Source organism: Phragmites australis, chromosome 4, assembly GCF_958298935.1.
Source record: "Phragmites australis chromosome 4, lpPhrAust1.1, whole genome shotgun sequence".
NCBI classification, from domain to species: domain Eukaryota; kingdom Viridiplantae; phylum Streptophyta; class Magnoliopsida; order Poales; family Poaceae; genus Phragmites; species Phragmites australis.
The window spans coordinates 30,658,936-30,677,598 of NC_084924.1; the positions used below are offsets into that span (position 1 = coordinate 30,658,936).

The following is an 18,663-nucleotide window of genomic DNA, read 5'->3' on the forward strand; positions in this document are numbered from 1 at the left end:
TTCTTTCTAGACGGCTACTGCTTTTGTGTTTGCTTTTCTTCAACACAATGTATGGCGTGTAAATGTTGACGAACTAACGTCTGCTTTTATGCTTGGTCATTATCCTTTTTTGTTTCTGAATGATTTGCACCCTTATGTTACATAGGTATTATGCGTTTTTGTCACGTACGAGCCGTGTGAAATGCATTGCCCATGGTTCTGGTTGAATCCATTCTGTGCCCCCATTTCCAGAATTTGTTTCGTCAACATTCAAAATAATAGCTAACAGTTCTCCCCCAACATCCGATTCCTATACCTAAGCAAAATTCGAGTAAGCTGCAATGCAATACCAACTTGCCCTAAGTCGGTTATTTGTTGGATAGCCCTGTTGGTTGTGGTCACAAGATGTGACTTGAAAAAAATCAGATCACTTATGAATAGCAAATCTGTCATTGCGAACCCCAAAAAAGATTTTTTTTTTTGAGTTGCATGCATGAGCAAAGAGCCACTAACCTCTCACCAGCTACAAGTGCTGCATGCATGTAAACAAGGTGGACATGGCTGAACAAGTTGGGCTCCATGCATGCATACCACCGGTATGAAGCACCTAATTCAAACCCATGATCTGGTCACTCCTACTCGTCTAGTGATGCACAAATAAAGCACCTAATCCAAACCCTGCAGAGGTTGGCCGGCTCTAACTACTTGAAATAATCCACGTCTTTATATAGAGAAGTGGCACGTCGCCAGCGGCAGAGGCCAGAGAGGTTCAGTAGTAGGAGTAGGCCAAGATGGCGGCCTCGGCGGCTCGCGTCGCGGCGCTCGCCGCCGTCCTCCTTTTCCTCCCTTCCCTCCTCGCGCCCGTCGCGGCGCAGCCCAAGGGCGCCAAGGCGTTCTGCATCAGCCAGTTCGCCATCGCCAGCCAGGCCTGCTCCATCCTGCCGCCGAGTCCCCCGGATGAGCATGAACACCACGACGACGACGATGAAAACGACGATGACGATGATGATGAACACCACGACGACCACCACGACCGTGGCCGCCGCGGCCACCGTGCGGCGGCGATCAGCATCTCGGGCTTGATGGCGGGCAACGATAGCCATGGCGTCGTCGTAGGGAACCGCACCGGTGGCCACCACGGCAACCGCACCCGAGGCGGCCATGGGCGCGGGCGCGGCCGGGGCCGGCGTGGCCGTCTGCGGGACGACAATGGCGACGACGACGACCACCACCACGACACCGACGATCCTGACCATGACGACGACCATCATGACGACGACGACCACCATGACGATGACGACCACCACGACACCGACGACCCTGACCACGACGACGATCACGACGACGACGACCCTGACCACGACGACGATCACGACGACGACGACGAGCACCACGACGAGGAGCTCCGCGCGTACCGCGATTGCTGCCGGTGGCTGAAGGAGGTGCAGAAGGACTGCGTCTGCGAGGCGCTGCTGCGGCTGCCACCGTTCCTCGTCAAGCCGCAGCACACGTACGTGGTCAGGGTCGGCAGGACGTGCCGGATCACCTACCGCTGTGGCGGCGTCTAGCCCATGACGTTGTGCATCCGTCGTTCATGCGTGCAGCTGCTCACAGTGTTCGATTAACTACGCACGCGCGCGTCCGTGCTTGCTTTACGATTGATTACATGTTTGGTCATTTTGTTCACTTAGGCGATTAGGTAGTTATGGGCTGCGTTTGATCTATATGTGGTTGCAATATTGGCTGTCCAGTAGTTTTTTTATTTTTTCTACATATTTCCGTCTTGTAGACACTAATTATTTTACATATAACATATGCTATTGTATTCAATTGGAAATCATATTAATCGTTGGATCGAGGCATTGCATGTACTTATATGTATGCATGCGAGGCATACAATGCAACGTATAGGCCAGTGCCTAATTGTAGCGGCCTGACTTTTTAAAATGGAGCGTACTTTCTCGAAAAATATTTCTGGAAAGATCTTTTTGGAGCTTTCAGATTTTCTGGGTTTTTATGGATTAATGGGGTTTTATTGATTTTATATTTGCTTTTATTCCCAACTATAAAACCGAATCCTTCATTATTTATTTTTCTCCAGAAATTCCCCAAACTCTTGACTCAGTCCGACCCGACGAGCCCAAGCCCACTCATCACCAACCACCATCTCTATCTCTATGGGCTTTAACTCCAATAGGCCCAACTTCTCTCATTGTTCCTGAGCCGCACAACCATTTGAACCCCTACTGCTTCGGCCCACACCCACGCTGTGCGCGATTTTTTTATTTTTAAATAAAAAATTACAAATATATGCTTCTGTTTTGAAAAATTGTAATCTAGACTCTTGTCGCCCGTTGAAAGGGTGACATGGACATGCCGTCCGTTCAACAGGCGACAGGGACATGTCACCCGTTCAACGAGCGACAAGTCGACGTGGCCTGCCAGTGTAGATATGCATGGCTACTTTTCACCCGTTCAAAAGGCGACACGACATGTCACCCTTCCAATGGGCGACATATACTTGTATTTTTTTCCAATGAAATTAGGAATGATTTTAAAATAGAATTATTGTTGATTAATCGGTCGGGGAGAGTATAAGTCGGTAATTTGATTCGCAAAGATAGATGTCTCCGATTAATACAAAGTTCGCGCTACATGGTTGTAGATATTACAATGCCGAGGATAGAACATGGATTCTATTGCGTGGACCAGGGATATTTCCACCTTCTGATGAGAGGATTAGGCCCGATCTTCCGTTAGGTAATGGTAAGTCGATTGGTGGAGACTCGACGTTGACGATCCAAGGTTTCCGATCAGGACAGAACGCAACCCTTGCAATCGCTATACCACTGCTCCGTTGGTTATCAACCGCGCGCGGCACGATTGACCTCGCCAAGAAGGCTAATTCCTGCAAGAGAATCGAGAACACAAGAAAGAACACGGAAGAACACAATTTGAAATTGCAAATATGATTAAGCTCACGAGTTGGAGTTTTACAAACCGAATGACGGTGAAACTATTCAATGACAGATTAATCTAAGCAAAACCTAAAAAGTCTATGACGATGGCTGCTAGATATATGAAGAGGGGCGTGCTTGGGTTTTGGGCGACCAGGGGGGCGTCCACAACTTGGGCTTAGACCCGAACACGTTTACAAGGCTCGATATGGCCCAAAATTGTGACACAGCACGACACAAAATAATCCACCATGAATCTAGAGTTGGGACCAGTACCAAAACAAAGCTATTGTCCTTAGCTTTCCAACGCATCAAAGAACACCTTATTTGGACTCCATATGAAGAAGTTATGGCTATTTTAGTGCGGCGCTGTCTGCTGAATCCGAACCGAGTTCCGACTCCAACTTGAAGTTGGCTTGAGCCCCGTCCGACTTGGCTGTTCCATAGGTGCTTCTCCCATATTCCTAAGCATAAAAAATTCACAAAAATTGAGTAGCATCCCATTCTTATAATTAGTAGTATGGACAGTGAGTAACGAATTCACCTCATGAGTTAAACGACGTGCACGAGCCCGTGTAATCGGTCCTTGTAATGGATCAATCACCAGAGGATCACTTGTAGCGCGTGTATCTAAATGAGTGATGTCCTCATCATCCTTCCCCTCTTAAATTGGAGTCGTCCTCGACGCAACCTCATCTTCCTCTCCAACATATGGTTTTAAATCTGAAATGTTAAATGTGGGATTAACTCTAAAATCTGCAGGCAACTCAAGCTTATATGCATTATCATTAATCTTCTCAAGAACTTTAAAAGGACTATCAGCTCGAGGCATCAATTTAGATTTTCTCAACTCAGTAAATCGATCTTTACGCAAGTGTAACCAAACAAGATCACCTGGTTCAAAAGTTAAATATTTTCTACCCTGGCTACCATAAGCTTTATATTTCTCATTCATTTTTTAATATTTTATTTAGTTATTTCATACATCTTTAGAATAAATTCATCATGTTGTGTAGCATCCAAATTCAGAGTTTCAGAAGGAGGTAAAGGTAGTAAATCAATAGGAGCACGGGGATTAAAACCATACACGACCTGAAACGGACTTACCTTGATGGTGGAGTGGACGGATCTGTTGTAAGCGAACTCAATATGAGGCAAACACTCTTCCCATATCTTCAAATTCTTCTTTAAAATAGCACACAACATAGTAGATAATGTGTGATTAACAACCTCCATTTGTCCATCAGTTTGGGGATGACATGTAGTAGAGAACAACAGCTTCGTCCCCAATTTATTCTATAATGTCCTCCAAAAATGACTCAAAAACTTTGCATCATGATAAGAGATAATGGTATTTGGCACTCCATGTAAGCGTATAATCTCCCTGAAAAATAAATCAGCTATATGTGTAGCATCATCACTCTTGTGACAAGGTATAAAATATGCCATTTTAGAAAAACGATCCACCACAACAAATATACTATCCCTCCCCCTCTTTGTCCTAGGCAATCCTAAAACAAAGTCCATAGAAATATCCTCCTAAGGTACACTTGGAACAGGAAGAGCCATATAAAGACCATATGGATTCAAGCGAGACTTAGCTTTATTACAAGTAGTGCAGCGTGACACGTAGCGCTTGACATCGTGTCTCATCTTTGACCAAAAGAAATGAGTGGCCAGCACATCTTCAGTTTTCTTCACTCTAAAATATCCCATCAAACCTCCTCCATGTGCCTCCTGTAAAAACAAAAGACGAACGGAGCTAGCTGGAACGCATAGCTTATTAGTGCGATAAAGAAGTCTATCATTCAGCACATATTTATTCCAAGTTCTCCTTTCTTTACAATTTTGAAAAGCATCTTTAAAGTCCGAATCAGTTGCATACAACCCTTTTATTGTTTCTAAACCAATGATTTTGTGATCTAGTTGGGACAACATGGTGTAACGTCTAGATAATGCATCCGTAATGACATTGTCTTTAACTTTCTTGTGTTTAATTATGTATAGAAAACATTCTATGAACTCAACCCATTTAGCATGTCGTTTATTCATTTTAGCTTGACTTCTAATGTGCTTCAAAGATTCATGATCAGAACGAATAATAAACTCCTTAGGCCAAGGATAGTGTTGCCATGTTTCTAAAACTCGAACTAAAGCATACAACTCCTTATCATAAGTCGAATAATTCAGAGATGACACATTTAATTTCTTACTAAAGTAAGCAACGGGTTTACCTACTTGAAGTAACACTCCTCCAATTCTAATTCCGATAGCATCACATTCTAACTCAAAAGTCTTACCAAAGTCCAGAAGTTGGAGTAGAGGTGCATGTGTAAGCTTCTCTTTCAGTGTGTTAAAAGTTTCTTCTTGTGCTGGACCCCAATAGAATGGAACACCCTTTTTTGTCAACTCATTAAGGGGCGCAGCAATGATGCTGAAATCTCTCACAAAACACCGATAAAACCATGCAAGACCATGAAAACTTCTCACCTGTGTAATAGTCTTTGGGATCGGCCAGTTCTTGATGGCTTCAATTTTTGATTCATCCACTTCAATTCCCTGTGTAGTAACAACATAGCCAAAAAAACCAACTCGATCGATGCAAAAGGTGCACTTCTCAAGATTAGCAAACAAACATGCCTCTCGCAAAGCATCAAAAACAGCACGTAGATGATCTATGTTGTGTATGTGACTTGCTATAGATCAAGATGTCATCAAAATAAACCACCATAAATTTACCAATGAAAGCACGTAGAACCTCATTCATCAATCTCATAAACGTGCTAGGTGCATTAGTTAAACCAAAAGATATCACTAACCACTCATATAAACCAAACTTTGTTTTAAAAGCAGTTTTCCATTCATCTCCCAATTTCATTCTTATTTGGTGGTAACCACTACGCAAGTCAATCTTTGTGAACATAATAGAACCACTTAACTCATCAAGCATGTCATCTAGCCTAGGGATAGAATGACGATATCTTATAGTAATATTATTAATGGCTCTACAATCAACACACATGTGCCAACTACCGTCTTTTTTAGGAACCAAAAGAACAGGAACAACACAAGGACTAAGGCTTTCTCATACATACCCACGGTCCAAAAGGTCTTGGACTTGCCGCTGAATTTCCTTAGTCTCCTCCGGATTGGTCCTATATGCTGCATGGTTTGGCAAAGTCGCTCCCGGGATCAAATCAATTTGGTGCTCGATTCCTCTCAAAAGTGGCAGCCACGAGGGTATCTCGGTTGGAAACACATCCTTATAGTCCTGCAAAAGGTTAGTGATAGCAGAAGGCAAAGAGGAAGGTATATCATCAAGTGAAAATAAAGCCTCTTTGCATACCAAAGCGTAGCAAGGAACATCATTGTTAACAATTTCAGCAAGATCTGATTTTGTAACAAGCATAACACCACCTTTTAATTTAATGCATGTGGAACTAGAAGAAGGTGTTGGTTGCTCTTTCTTTGGTGGAAAAACATGTTTAGCTACTTGCTGATTTTCAGATTGTAAATCTTGCTTTCTCTTCGCATTTTTAGCTATCGCTTTATCACATTGCACAATCTCACTCGGTGTTAAAGGAAGCAAGGTTATTTTCTTTCCTTTGTGCATAAGTGTGTATTTATTACTTCTACCATGGTTTGTAGCATTAGTATCAAACTCCCAAGGATGGCCTAACAAAAGGGAACATGCTTGCATAGGCACGACATCACAATCTGCATAATCATGGTAGGAACTAATGAAAAAATGAACACGAACAGTGTGTGTTACCTTCGCCTTACCACTGTTGTTGAGCCATTGAATGTGATATGGACGAGGGTGTGCGCGAGTGGCCAAGCCAAGCTTCTTGACAAAATCTAAACTCACCAAGTTATTGTAACTCCCACCATCAATTATAACTCGAACACGGCAGTCCTTGACAATGAGAAACATCTGAAACAAATTATGGCGTTGAAGCTGCTCTGCTTGCTCCATTTGAGCACTTAAAACCCGTTGTACAACAAATGTTCTATTTTTGTAGTCCTCAATGGCAGCGGTACCTAAAATTTCATCACCATCGCTATCGGTCTCATGATCACCTGCAAGGTTAGCTTGAAGCACAAATTCATCCTCAACATCACTAGTACTGATGTACCCACCGTCATCGGTTGCAACGTAAGCGCATTGACTGGGGAAATCCTTCATGACATGGCCCATGCCCTTGCAATGGCGGCACATAATACTCGCTGAACTACTCGTGGAGCCAGTTGAAGGAGTGGTCTTCGTCGCTGGTTGCTGCACAGAAACAGATTTGCTCACCTCGGTTGTATGTGGTGCTGGTGGTGATGGTGCTGCTGTACGCGCCCTATTATCGGAGGGGGCAGCAGACCGTGCTGGAGCGAACGAGGCTGATTTGGCTTTGCCCGATTGCGATCTGGAGGAAAACGAACTCCCAATGTTCCGTGACTTCGGCTCACGTCCCTGCAATTCTTTCTCTGTCAACATAGCAAGATGGAACAACCTATCCATGGTATTATAATCTCTATAATCAACCAAGTCCTGAATTTTACGTCTTAACCCCGAATAAAAACGAATCATTGTATCCTCATCGTTTTCTTGTATACCACAGCGAAGGACAGTAATGTGTAGTTCATTATAGTATTCATTAACAGATCGACTACCTTGATTGAAGCACTGTAATTTCTTTTATAATTCTCTTTTGTACTCAGGGGGTATAAATCTACTACGCATGGCATGATATAATCTCTCCCAAGTAGTAGGTTCTAATCCAGCATTTACCAACCATTCCACCAAATAATTGCATAATTAGTGAACTCACTAGTGTCTTGTCTAACTCTATGTATGTCAGGAACCATGTGAGAATTAAACTTCTGCTCAACCGTCATTTCCCAATCTAAATAAGCATCAGCATCATATGAACCATCAAAAGAGGGTATCTTAAATTTGACCTTAGCGTAGTGATCATCATTACCTCGAACATTACCTCCCATGTGGTGGTTACTGTTGTTGTTATTGTTGTTCGGCCGGCGCTGATGTTGTGCCCTCTAATCTTGTCCCATAAAAACACCAGCATCATCATCTTCATGTCCAGCATTGGGATCATCATTGTCAGAAGCATCTTCTTCCTATGGATCCCGCAGCTCAATGTCGTTCACCCGTGTGACTAGATTAGCAACGCTTGCTCTCATGTTGTTCATCCTTGTGATAATGTCATTCAATGTTTGATTCTGTCTTGCCATCATGTTGTTCAACGCTTGATTCTGTTGCTGAACGAAGGTGTTAAGTTCTCCCTTGGAGACACAGTCCTTGAAATCCGTCGGATCATCTGCCATGGTTAGTAGAAAGTAAAGGACAAAACAAAATTATCCCTATCACTATTAGGCTGTGAAATCACACACACTCAAGCATCTTACCACGCTCTTACAAGTGTTCTTACCAACGCAGCAGGTGGAACAATCGGCGTCTGCTTCTTGATAACTTGTCGAGCAAGGGTATGATTGCAAGAGAGGACCTGTTCTGATCAAGAGAAAGTGTAGCTTGGCACGGCACAATATGGTAGAAAGGAGTAGCAAAATCGTAATCAGATTAGCAAAGCTGAATAAATGTCTAAAGTAGTTATCGTTCCTGGTCCCTAGCGTGTCCCTAGACCTAGCACAACAAGCTGAAAGAAAGGACCAAGCACAAAGAACACAGTGTGCTACCACAATCTGATTGCCTTTAATATTTCTGATTTTTACCACAATATTTTTTTTCTCTATTTTTTTTGCACACTTTCTCTTCCAGATGTTGTAGCACACACTTATAAAGGGTCTAAAAAAGATAGGCACAAAATTTGGACGCAAGCAAAGCCAAAACAGATCACAAAGCGGTAGACAGCAGGATGTGAAAAACGGGTGCTAAAACTTTTGGGCCCCAAAAGGGGGTCTAAACAGTCAAATTTGGGGGTCAAATAGGGCAACAGGTCAATGACCAGTTGCTTTTTTCACGTCGGGCTCGAAATTAGCTTTCCAACGGCATATAGAATGTCCAAATCCGAGTTCGTATGCAAAAGTTACGCTTGATTTAGTGAACGCTCAAACTAGGATTTCTGCGCACTTATTTTCTTCTGTCGGTTTAGGGCAAAGCTTCCCTATCAACCGAACACAAGACATGGCTAAGTAACTCTACTTAGTGATGTAAACACACATAGGGCAAAGCTTCCCTGGGCTATGGATGATAACAGCAGCGGAAAATTAGGGCAAAGCTTCCCTAAATCGGTAAATCCACGAAATTAGGGCAAGCAAGCAATCGGATCGCCAGATGAAAAAGGAGGGCTGCGGTGGCAGGGCGAGTGATACAAGACGGCTTGCGACCTATCTAGGGCTAGCGTGGTGAGAATTAACATAAGGCGGTTTGCGAGGGCAAATCGAGTGATGTAGTGGCTCGACTTGTTGGTGGGGGTAGGGGTGGTGGTAGAGCGGCGCGACAAATAGCACGGGCGTTGAACTAAGACCAAGAACACTACTCTAGACCAGCAACAAGGCTCCACCACGATGGACACAAACTCAACAACGTGACACCAAAAACGAAACTGCAAGGCCCAAAGGGTTGTAGGACAGCGGACAAGGGAAATATTTTTAGCTTTTTGTAGACTCTAGGTGATGAAAACAAAACTAATCGAAGGGAAAAAAGAAATTATCTAGCGGGCAACCTGAAAATCTGATACCAGTTGATGAGAGGATTAGGCCCGATCTTCCGTTAGGTAATGGTAAGTCGATTGGTGGAGACTCGACGTTGACGATCCAAGGCTTCCGATCAGGACATAATGCAACCCTTGCAATCGCTACACCACTGCTCCGTTGGTTATCAACCGCGCGTGGCACGATTGACCTCGCCAAGAAGGCTAATTCCTGCAAGAGAATCGAGAACACAAGAAAGAACACGGAAGAACACAATTTGAAATTGCAAATATGATTAAGCTCACGAGTTGGGGTTTCACAAACCGAACGACGGTGAAGCTGTTCAATGACAGATTAATCTAAGCAAAACCTAAAAATTCTATGACGACGGCTGCTAGATATATGAAGAGGGGCGTGCTAGGGTTTTGGGCGACCAGGGGGGCGTCCACAACTTGGGCTTAGACCCAAACACATTTACAAGGCCCGATATAGCCCAAAATTATGACACAGCATATTGTTTTGATGACACAAAATAATCCACCTTGAATCTAGAGCTGAGACCAGTAAAAAACAAATCTATTGTCCTTAGCTTTCCAACGCATCAAAGAACACCTTATTTGGACTCCATATGAAGAAGTTATGGCCGTTTTAGTGCGGCGCTGTCTGCTGAATCCGAACTGAGTTCCGACTCCGACTTGAAGTTGGCTTGAGCCCCGTCCGACTTGGCTGTTCCATAGGTGCTTCTCTCATATTCCTAAGTATAAAAAATTCACAAAAATTAAGTAGCATCCCATCCTTATAATTAGTAGTATGGACAGCGAGTAACGAATTCACCTCATGAGTTAAACGACGTGCACGAGCCCGTGTAATCGGTTCTTGTAATAGATCAATCACTGGAGGATCACTTGTAGCGCGTGTATCTAAATGAGTTATGTCCTCATCATCTTCTCTCACGTGCCGCTTCGCGCTCCTCTTCTTCCTGGCGACGCCGGAGAGCTTGATGCCTCTGAAGTATTTCCTCATATCTCTGAAATCCGGCCTCCTGCCTCCTTAAAATGGTCTCTCAGAGGCGGCGTTCCTCCTCTCACCTTTGCAGGTCCTCAGCTTGCCGCTTGTGTTCCTGTTCTCGCCACTGACATTCTTGTTGGCACACACGACGTGCCTCCTATCTCTATCGTGCTTTCTTCATCCTGATCACGTACTGTCGTTTAGTTTTGGCCTCTCTGATCCATCCACCATTGAATGACGACCTAACCACGTCAATCAATTCCTTGAAATGGTAAGATTGTTTAACAATTAAAGGTGATGCTATGAGTGTAGTTCGTAATATGGAATTGATTAACTACGTACGCGTGCGTCCGTGCTTGCTTTACGATTGATTACACGTTTGGTCATTTTGTTCACTTAGGCCATATCGTAGTTATGGGCTGCGTTTGATCTATATGTGGTTGCAATATTAGCTGTCCAGTAGTTTTTTTAATTTTTCTACATATTTCCGTCTTGTAGACACTAATTATTTTACATATAACATATGCTATTGTATTCAATTGGAAATCATATTAATCGTTGGATCGAGGCATTGCATGTACTTATATGCATGCATGCGAGACAGACATTGCAACGTACAGGCCAGTGCCTAATTGTAGCGGCCCGACTTTTAAAATGGAGCGAACTTTCTCGAAAAATATTTCTGGAAGATCTTTTTGGAGCTTTCAGATTTTCTGGGTTTTTATGGATTAATGGGGTTTTATTGATTTTATATTTGCTTTTATTCCCAACTATAAAACCGAATCCTTCATTATTTATTTTTCTCCAGAAATTCCCCAAACTCTTGACTCAGTCCGACCCGTCGAGCCCAAGCCCACTCATCACCAACCACCATCTCTATCTCTATGGGCTTTAACTCCAATAGGCCCAACTTCTCTCATTGTTCCTGAGCCGCACAACCATTTGAACCCCCTACTGCTTGCGCAATTTTTTTATTTTTAAATAAAAAATACAAATATATGCTTCCATTTTAAAAAAAAATTATAATCTAGACTTTTGTCGTCCGTTGAAAGGGTAACATGGACGCATTGCCCGTTGGGCGACAAGTCGACATGGCCTGCCAGTGTAGATATGCATGGCTACTTTTCACCCGTTCAATAGGTGACATGACGTGTCGCCCTTCCAACAGGCGACATATACTTATATTTTTTTTTGCCAATGAAATTAGGAATGATTTAAAAATAGAATTATTGTGGATTAATCGGTCGGGGAGAGTATAAGCCGGTAATTTGATCCGCAAAGATAGATGTCTCCGATTAATACAAAGTTTGCGGTACATGGTTGTAGATATTACAATGCCGAGGATAGAACATGAATTCTACTGCGTGGACCGGGGATATTTCCACCTTCTCTCACGTGCCGCTTTGCACTCCTCTTCTTTCTGACGACGCAGGAGAGCTTGATACCTTTGAAGTAGTTCCTCATATCTCTGAAGTCCGGCCTCCTGTCTCCTTAAAATGGTCTCTCAGAGGCAGCGTTCCTCCTCTCACCTTTGCAGGTCCTCAGCTTGCCGCTTGTGTTACTGTTCTCGCCACTGACATTCTTGTTGGCACGCACGATGTGCCTCCTGCCTCTATCGTGCTATCTTCATCCTGATCTTGTACTATCGTTTAGTTTTGGTCTCTCTGATCCATCCAGCATTGAATGACGGCCTAACCACATCAATCCATTCCTTGAAATGGCAAGATTGTTTAACAATTAAAGGTGACGTTATGAGTGTAGTTCGTAATATGGAATTGACAGGTGTGGAAGAGTGAGAAAGAGAAACATACCATGAAATTGGGGTCAATCTCGAGATACATAAAGAACCTCCTACCAAATGTCTTCATATCGAAGGACATCAACATCTGGGCTCGTTCACCACATGAGCACAACAGACGCTCATACCAATGTGGTACTCCGAAGGGGCGGTTCCTCCAGGAATCCATAACACCCTAACATGTAACATTGCAATTTGAACATTAGTAAACAATTAAACGGACAAAAACTTACAATAAGTCAATAACAAGTTTACATCATAACAGAAACTTACAATAACATAATCTTACAATAGCAACACAGTTCGTTACATCATATGCCATTACAATATGATAATAATAAGTCTGACAACATAAATTACACACAGCAAGGTTCATTACAATATGACAACAATCGGTCACATAACTCCATAATGCATGGATAAAGTAGGTGAATGACGAGGCCATGGACATCGGAAGGAAATTCTATAAGACCCTTCACAGGAAGACCCCTGTGAGACTATGATCCATGCTACCCTACCCTGATCCAATGACTATCGTGTGCAGGAGAGAGAAGTAGGACACGTGTCGTGCTGGTGGAGAGGGTCATTCGAAGGACCCGATCTTATAGAATTTCCTTCCATGGACATCTCCTATCGAAACCTGAGCCAAAAGGGCCTACTTTGTCATCGTTGCCATCTACCGGACCGTTGGTGCACTTCTTGAAAGTGTGTCTGATTTTATTACACTTGCAACACCATTGCACATGATGTCCAGCTTCGGATTCGTTCATGTCATTACTAATCCTTGTAGTCTTGCGACATCCCATCTTCTGCTTCATAGTGTCAGAATTTGGGACATACAATTTGTTCGGTTCAGGATTTGTTGTGAACGAACCCACTATCCCGATCTTTTTATTTTTTATTTTGTAATTTAACAGAAATCTGTAGTTGTTTCAAAAAAAATGCAAAATAAGCCTTTTTCGTCCACTAAACGGAAACTATTTATATAAATCAGCGATCAATATTATCGCCCAACCAGAGGGTGGGCAGAGTCCACCTGGGCTGCCACCGTGGCATGCATAGCCTCCATGGAGGCTAGGAAATGGATCCCTTGTGGAGATTGTGAGAGTGTGCGATCCATGGGAGTCGCGCTCCTGGTGGACCCAGCAAATGGATCGCCCATTGAGAGGGCGAGATTTAGAAAAAAAGCCCTCTCATAGGGCTGGAAAATAAAGTCATTCTAAAAATAGACGCTCATGAAATATGATTGATCTAGTGAAAATATAGGCATTCTTAATGGTTCGGAATTAGCTTGATATGATTAATCCAATGAAATTTTCATAGCATTTTTTTTATAGATACGATATATTCCAAGAAAAAATTTCCAAGGGTGACCTTTCGTGTTGTCCAAGCGTATAGCTTTTAAGTATAACATATCCACATCGTGCAATTAGAATTCAATTCTAAGCTTAACTTGTTATTACAGGAAATGATATGAATAGTATGGCCTTTATGTGTATGTGATGCAAATTTTATAAAAAGAACACCCTTCTCGCCCACCCAGAGGGAGAGAAATATTTCTAGCCTTAAAGGAGGGAAATATTTATTTCTCTCCCACTCAAAGGGCAAGAAAAATCTATGCACAGGCACATGGTCTGTCACATCATTTCTCGCCTATTCAATGGACAATTTTTAAATCTTGCATGTTGAAAGAGCAAGATTTATATCTCAGCCGCTGAACAGGTGAGAAGGTACTATTTTTTCAATTTTTAAAAACAGATGAATATTTTTACTAAATTAGAAAATAAAAATAGAAAACCACTCCAACCGCCCTACACTCCGCTGCCGACCAATCACTATGCCAGATTCCAACGGAACCATGCGAGACAAAAAAACAGTGTTAATTAAGCCCGAAGGGCAAAGGGGAACAAAATCTTATCCATACATCGCGGCGCTAGGCGATTGGTGTCTTTGTTGGATGCAGATTGTAAGTAGATATACAGATGACAGAGATGGCTTGAATGGTTAGTGAAAATAGTTGAACCTTATGTAACAGTTCAAATTTGCAACTTCAAATTTTTTTGCCAAAATTAAAATCCGAAAAATAAATTTTGCTTGGAAAAGAAAATAGAAGATAAAAATAAAAATCCTCCCTGGGCCCTCTCCCCTCTCTTTCTCTCTTCCAGCCCAACCCAACCCCCCTTCCCTCCAGCCCGGCCTCCCTCTCTAGCCCAGTCCCGCGCCCCCAGCCCCATCCGCGTGGTCTCTCTCTCTCTCTCCGCGCGTGCCCCAGAGTTTTTTTTTATTTTTATATTTTTTTGAGTTTAAATTTAAATAAATAGATTCCCGGCGAAAATTTTTGCAAAAGTAGGCGCCCACCGCCCTCTCAGAGGGCTGCAGCCCTCTCAGAGGGCGGGTACGGGTGCTAACCGCCCCCTGAGAGGGCGGTAGGCCTAACCGCCCCCTCAGAGGGCGGCAAGAGGGGCTAACCGCCCTCTCAGGGGGCGGTTAGGCCCTGGGGGGGGGGGGCGGTTAGCCCCTAGCCGCCCTCTGAGAGGGCGGTTAGGGGATTTTTTCATGTAAAATTATTTTTTTTTCCATTTTATCTTATAAAAATATATTATTTTTTAATTGAAGGAAAAAAAAGAAGGAGTGTAAGGAAATTAAGAAATTAAATTTGGAGTAGGTTATGTAATAACGGGAGGAAAAAATCAGTAATTAGTAGTTGCAGCATTTTACGTGGGTATGGGGTGCGAACGAGGACAAACATAGTATTGAACACATGGTGAAAATATTACAATACACTGTAACCGCGACGACACGATGAGAAAACAAAGGTGGCATGTACGGTTCGCACTAAGACCTTATTAGTGCGCCGATCCTAATCATAACATGCCTTAGGGAAGGAAAGTATGTCGGGTTACATTAGGTACTCTCTACTGCGTGCATCTAGGATACTTTTCCTTTCGGAGGGCATCGGGACCTGCCGCCTTAGCACGGCGGGCTCTCTCCCGCTTCCTTTCCCTCTCAGCCTCTCGAGCCGGAGCCACGGTACGGTCGTGCGCCGTCTTCCTCATGCGCTCTTCTTCCTCCCGCTTGAGATGAAGTTCCTCTTGCTGTTGCTCGTACTCCCGACGTGCGTACGCTTCCCTTCTCCACCTCATGTTCATGTCGACCCACAGCTTCTGTGAGTCATTTTGCTCATTGTCGAGCCACTGAATAAAATCACAGAGCGGTGGAGGGGACTGAACAAATGGAACAAGATGAGCGGTTAGTAAAAGAGGGTGCGTAATCGGAAGAGATGAGGCAGACATCTGTTACCGTATCGGTCGATAACCAGTTGTTGCATTGCGAGGCTTGTCATACTCGTAGTTGGCACACATGAAGAAGCGTAGTCCATAGGTGTATGAGATGTCCTGCGACTCGCGGAGCTTACAAAGGTCACCACAGAAGCACATTGGTGGTTCGAGACCTTCATGTACGGTAGTCCCCCAATATTTCTTTGGTGGGCTCGATGGAGCTGAGGAAGACATTGCACTTGAGAGATATGAGAAATGAGCGATGCTTCTCCGTAAGGAGGTTTGGCTACTTATAGTTGGGGGAGGCAGGAGCATTGGATTCGCTCTTAAAGAAAGGAATTAAGGCATGGGCGTAGCTGGCGGGAGGAGCATCGGATTCCATCTTGAAGAATAGGACAGTTTTGTCGTTGCCCATGGTCAGAGATTCCACATTTATTGGTACCCGTGTTGTCATTTACTGATTTGAAAAAGCTGGGTAGTGTTGTCACATTGTGTTGTCTAAGTCATGGTTAAAGTTTAGTGGTGTGGTCACTTGTTCATTGAACGTGTCTGAATATGAAATGCATTTACGAAATGCTAAGTCGACCATACAAAGTGAACGTGTCTTAATACATATGAGCACATCACGAAGCGAATACGCATATGTTAGTTACAAAAAATGTAAAATGCTACTCATGCCTCCCTCGTTGCCGTCGTCCGTGCGCCCCATCGTGGTCCCGATGCCGCTGGTTAACCCTCACGTGACCCCTGGAGTAGGTGAGGGGGTCAGGTGGGCCGACGTGTCTGCTAGGCCTAGTAGGGACCACCGGTGTCGAGGGCTCGTCATGCGTGGGCTGGGTCCGAAGCGGTGCACTGGAAACCTGGGACCGCTGAAGGACGTCGTAGTCAGGTGTGCCCCCGAAGAAGTCACGGACGATGTCGTATGCGGTGTCGGGGCCAGCCTCATCCTCCTGACTAGGGTAGGAGGACTGTGAAGGCTCGGCAGGCGTCCATGTGTACTGGCTGGAGGGGCCTGTGAACAAATAATCACGTTAGATACGAACAATATGGTATTGAAAGTAGTAGTAAAAAATGTACCTGCGTGGTACGACGGTGCAGCAGAAGAAGGCCACGCTGACGTGCCGTAGTACGTTGCGGGGGGGGGGGGGGGGGTAGGGTGTGGGGCCACCGAAGACGGACCGGCCTCGTCACCGAAGTAACCTGAGCACAGTTCTAACTTATTTTGCTGAAACCTACACAACAGGTGCATCACCGCCTGCACTTTTGGGACAATATTTGTAAGTGTGACCTACTTCATTGCACTGACTGCATCGCTGCATCCTAGGGCCAGCCTCGGATTCATCCATATCGTTACGAATCCGCCGAGATTGTCTTTGGCCCGGTGCGTTCTTCATCTTTCCCAAATCAGGCACATATATTCTTGAAGGCCTTGGGTTACTTGTAAAAGTGTCAACAATGCCGTAACCATACAGCTCCTGGTTCCAGGTGTTCAGTACTTGATCTTTCATGAAATATTGTGACACATATTGCCTTGGAAGCATATGGTGCTCCGCGCATGCAGCTATGACATGTGTACAAGGTTTGTGGAGTAATTGTGGCTTCTGACAACTACATATGCATGTCCCACTCCTTAGCACACACTCTTGAACATGCCGCTCACGTCTACCCCCCCTCCGACCCTTATCCCGACACAGGACACTGAACCTGTGCTCTGCTGTGCCCTCTTGATTTGCGTGATGCATGTGGGCCTTCCTATTTGCCTTCTCCATGTACTCACATAGCATCCGGCCATAAAGCATATGATTGTCCTCCATTACAACCTTAGCAGCTGCAAACCGATCAATGAAGTACTTGCAGGTGCCATGCAAAATGCCTTCTACAATTCCAACTAGTGGTAGGGACCTCATTCCTCTCATGACCCAGTTATAAACCTCTGCAAGGTTTGTAGTCATCACTCCATACCTGGCACCACCACTGTCGTACATCAGAGCCCATTTTTCATTAGGCTCATTGCGTATCCACTGTGAAAAGCTCCTAATAGATGAGCCAGATCTCCGTACAATCTGCGGAGTATCGGTTGGGAGCCGACCGAGAGCTATTGGTTCCTCACGGTTAGGTGCGGCCTCCGCAGTTTGTTTAAGAGTCAGTTCATCAAGTCTTGCCCATAATGCATTGAACTTACGTTGTTGGTTCTGACTGCACAACTTCTTGAAGAGCTTCATTAACTCTTTGTTTTTAAACTGTCTGTAGAAGTTCGCACCCATATGGCGCATGCACCACCTGCTTTTGAGATCTAGCCACTGTACTGGTACACCCCGTCGCACGCTACCGTGTTGCATATCCAACAAAGCCTGCAACAATCCTGCATGTCTATCATGAATGAGACACACAGCTGGTCGGTCAAGAGCAATTGCATGCTTCACCCGCTCTAGGAACCAATACCAGCTGTCCCCATTCTCACTCTCCACGAACGCAAACCCTAGTGGCAGCACTTGGTTGTTACCGTCGACCCCTATTGCAGACAATATCTGCCCTTTGTACTTCCCAGTTAGGAATGTTCCATCTAGGCATATGATGGGTCGGCAATATCTAAATGCTTTGATAGTTGCACCGAATGCAAAGAAAGCACGCTGCAACACTCTTTTTCCGTTGTACTCCACATCAGTAGAGGGGTAATGCTTGATATCATAGTAGCTGCCTGGATTTCTTGCACAAATTGTGGCTAATTGACGAGGTAGATTGTGATACGAATCTTCATATGTACCGAACCTAATCTCAATAGCCTTTTGTTTCGCCCTCCATGCCTTCGCATAATTTATTGTGTACTGGAACCTTTGCTCAATAGCACGGATTATTGATCGTGGCTCATACCTTAGGTTGTCCACAATCTCTCCGTACATAACATTTGCAATGAAAGTAGAAGACAGGTTCCGATGGGCGAACTCTATTTCCTCAATATAACAATTATGTTCCTTAACTATTG

General features: G+C 44.2%; 1 protein-coding gene and 1 long non-coding RNA gene across 2 annotated transcripts; one reads left to right on the forward strand and one right to left on the reverse strand.

Moving 5' to 3' along the window:
* The first annotated feature begins 83 nt into the window (after positions 1-83).
* On the forward strand, positions 84-1,547 carry LOC133916071 (uncharacterized). The gene has a single exon (XM_062359567.1). It carries the CDS (start codon positions 771-773, stop codon positions 1,545-1,547), a length of 777 nt encoding a protein of 258 aa, XP_062215551.1. The 5' UTR covers positions 84-770.
* A 14,679-nt stretch (positions 1,548-16,226) lies between these two features.
* On the reverse strand, positions 16,227-16,843 carry LOC133914319 (uncharacterized). The gene is made up of 2 exons (XR_009909229.1): positions 16,758-16,843; positions 16,227-16,692 (listed from the first exon to the last, which is right to left on the reverse strand). It is a non-coding gene; the product is annotated as an uncharacterized LOC133914319 (long non-coding RNA).
* Positions 16,844-18,663: the final 1,820 nt, after the last annotated feature.

What these genes read in the sequence shown, in the direction of transcription:
- LOC133916071 (XM_062359567.1), top strand. Translation starts at nt 771, where the DNA reads ATGGCGGCCTCGGCGGCTCGCGTCGCGGCGCTCGCCGCCGTCCTCCTT.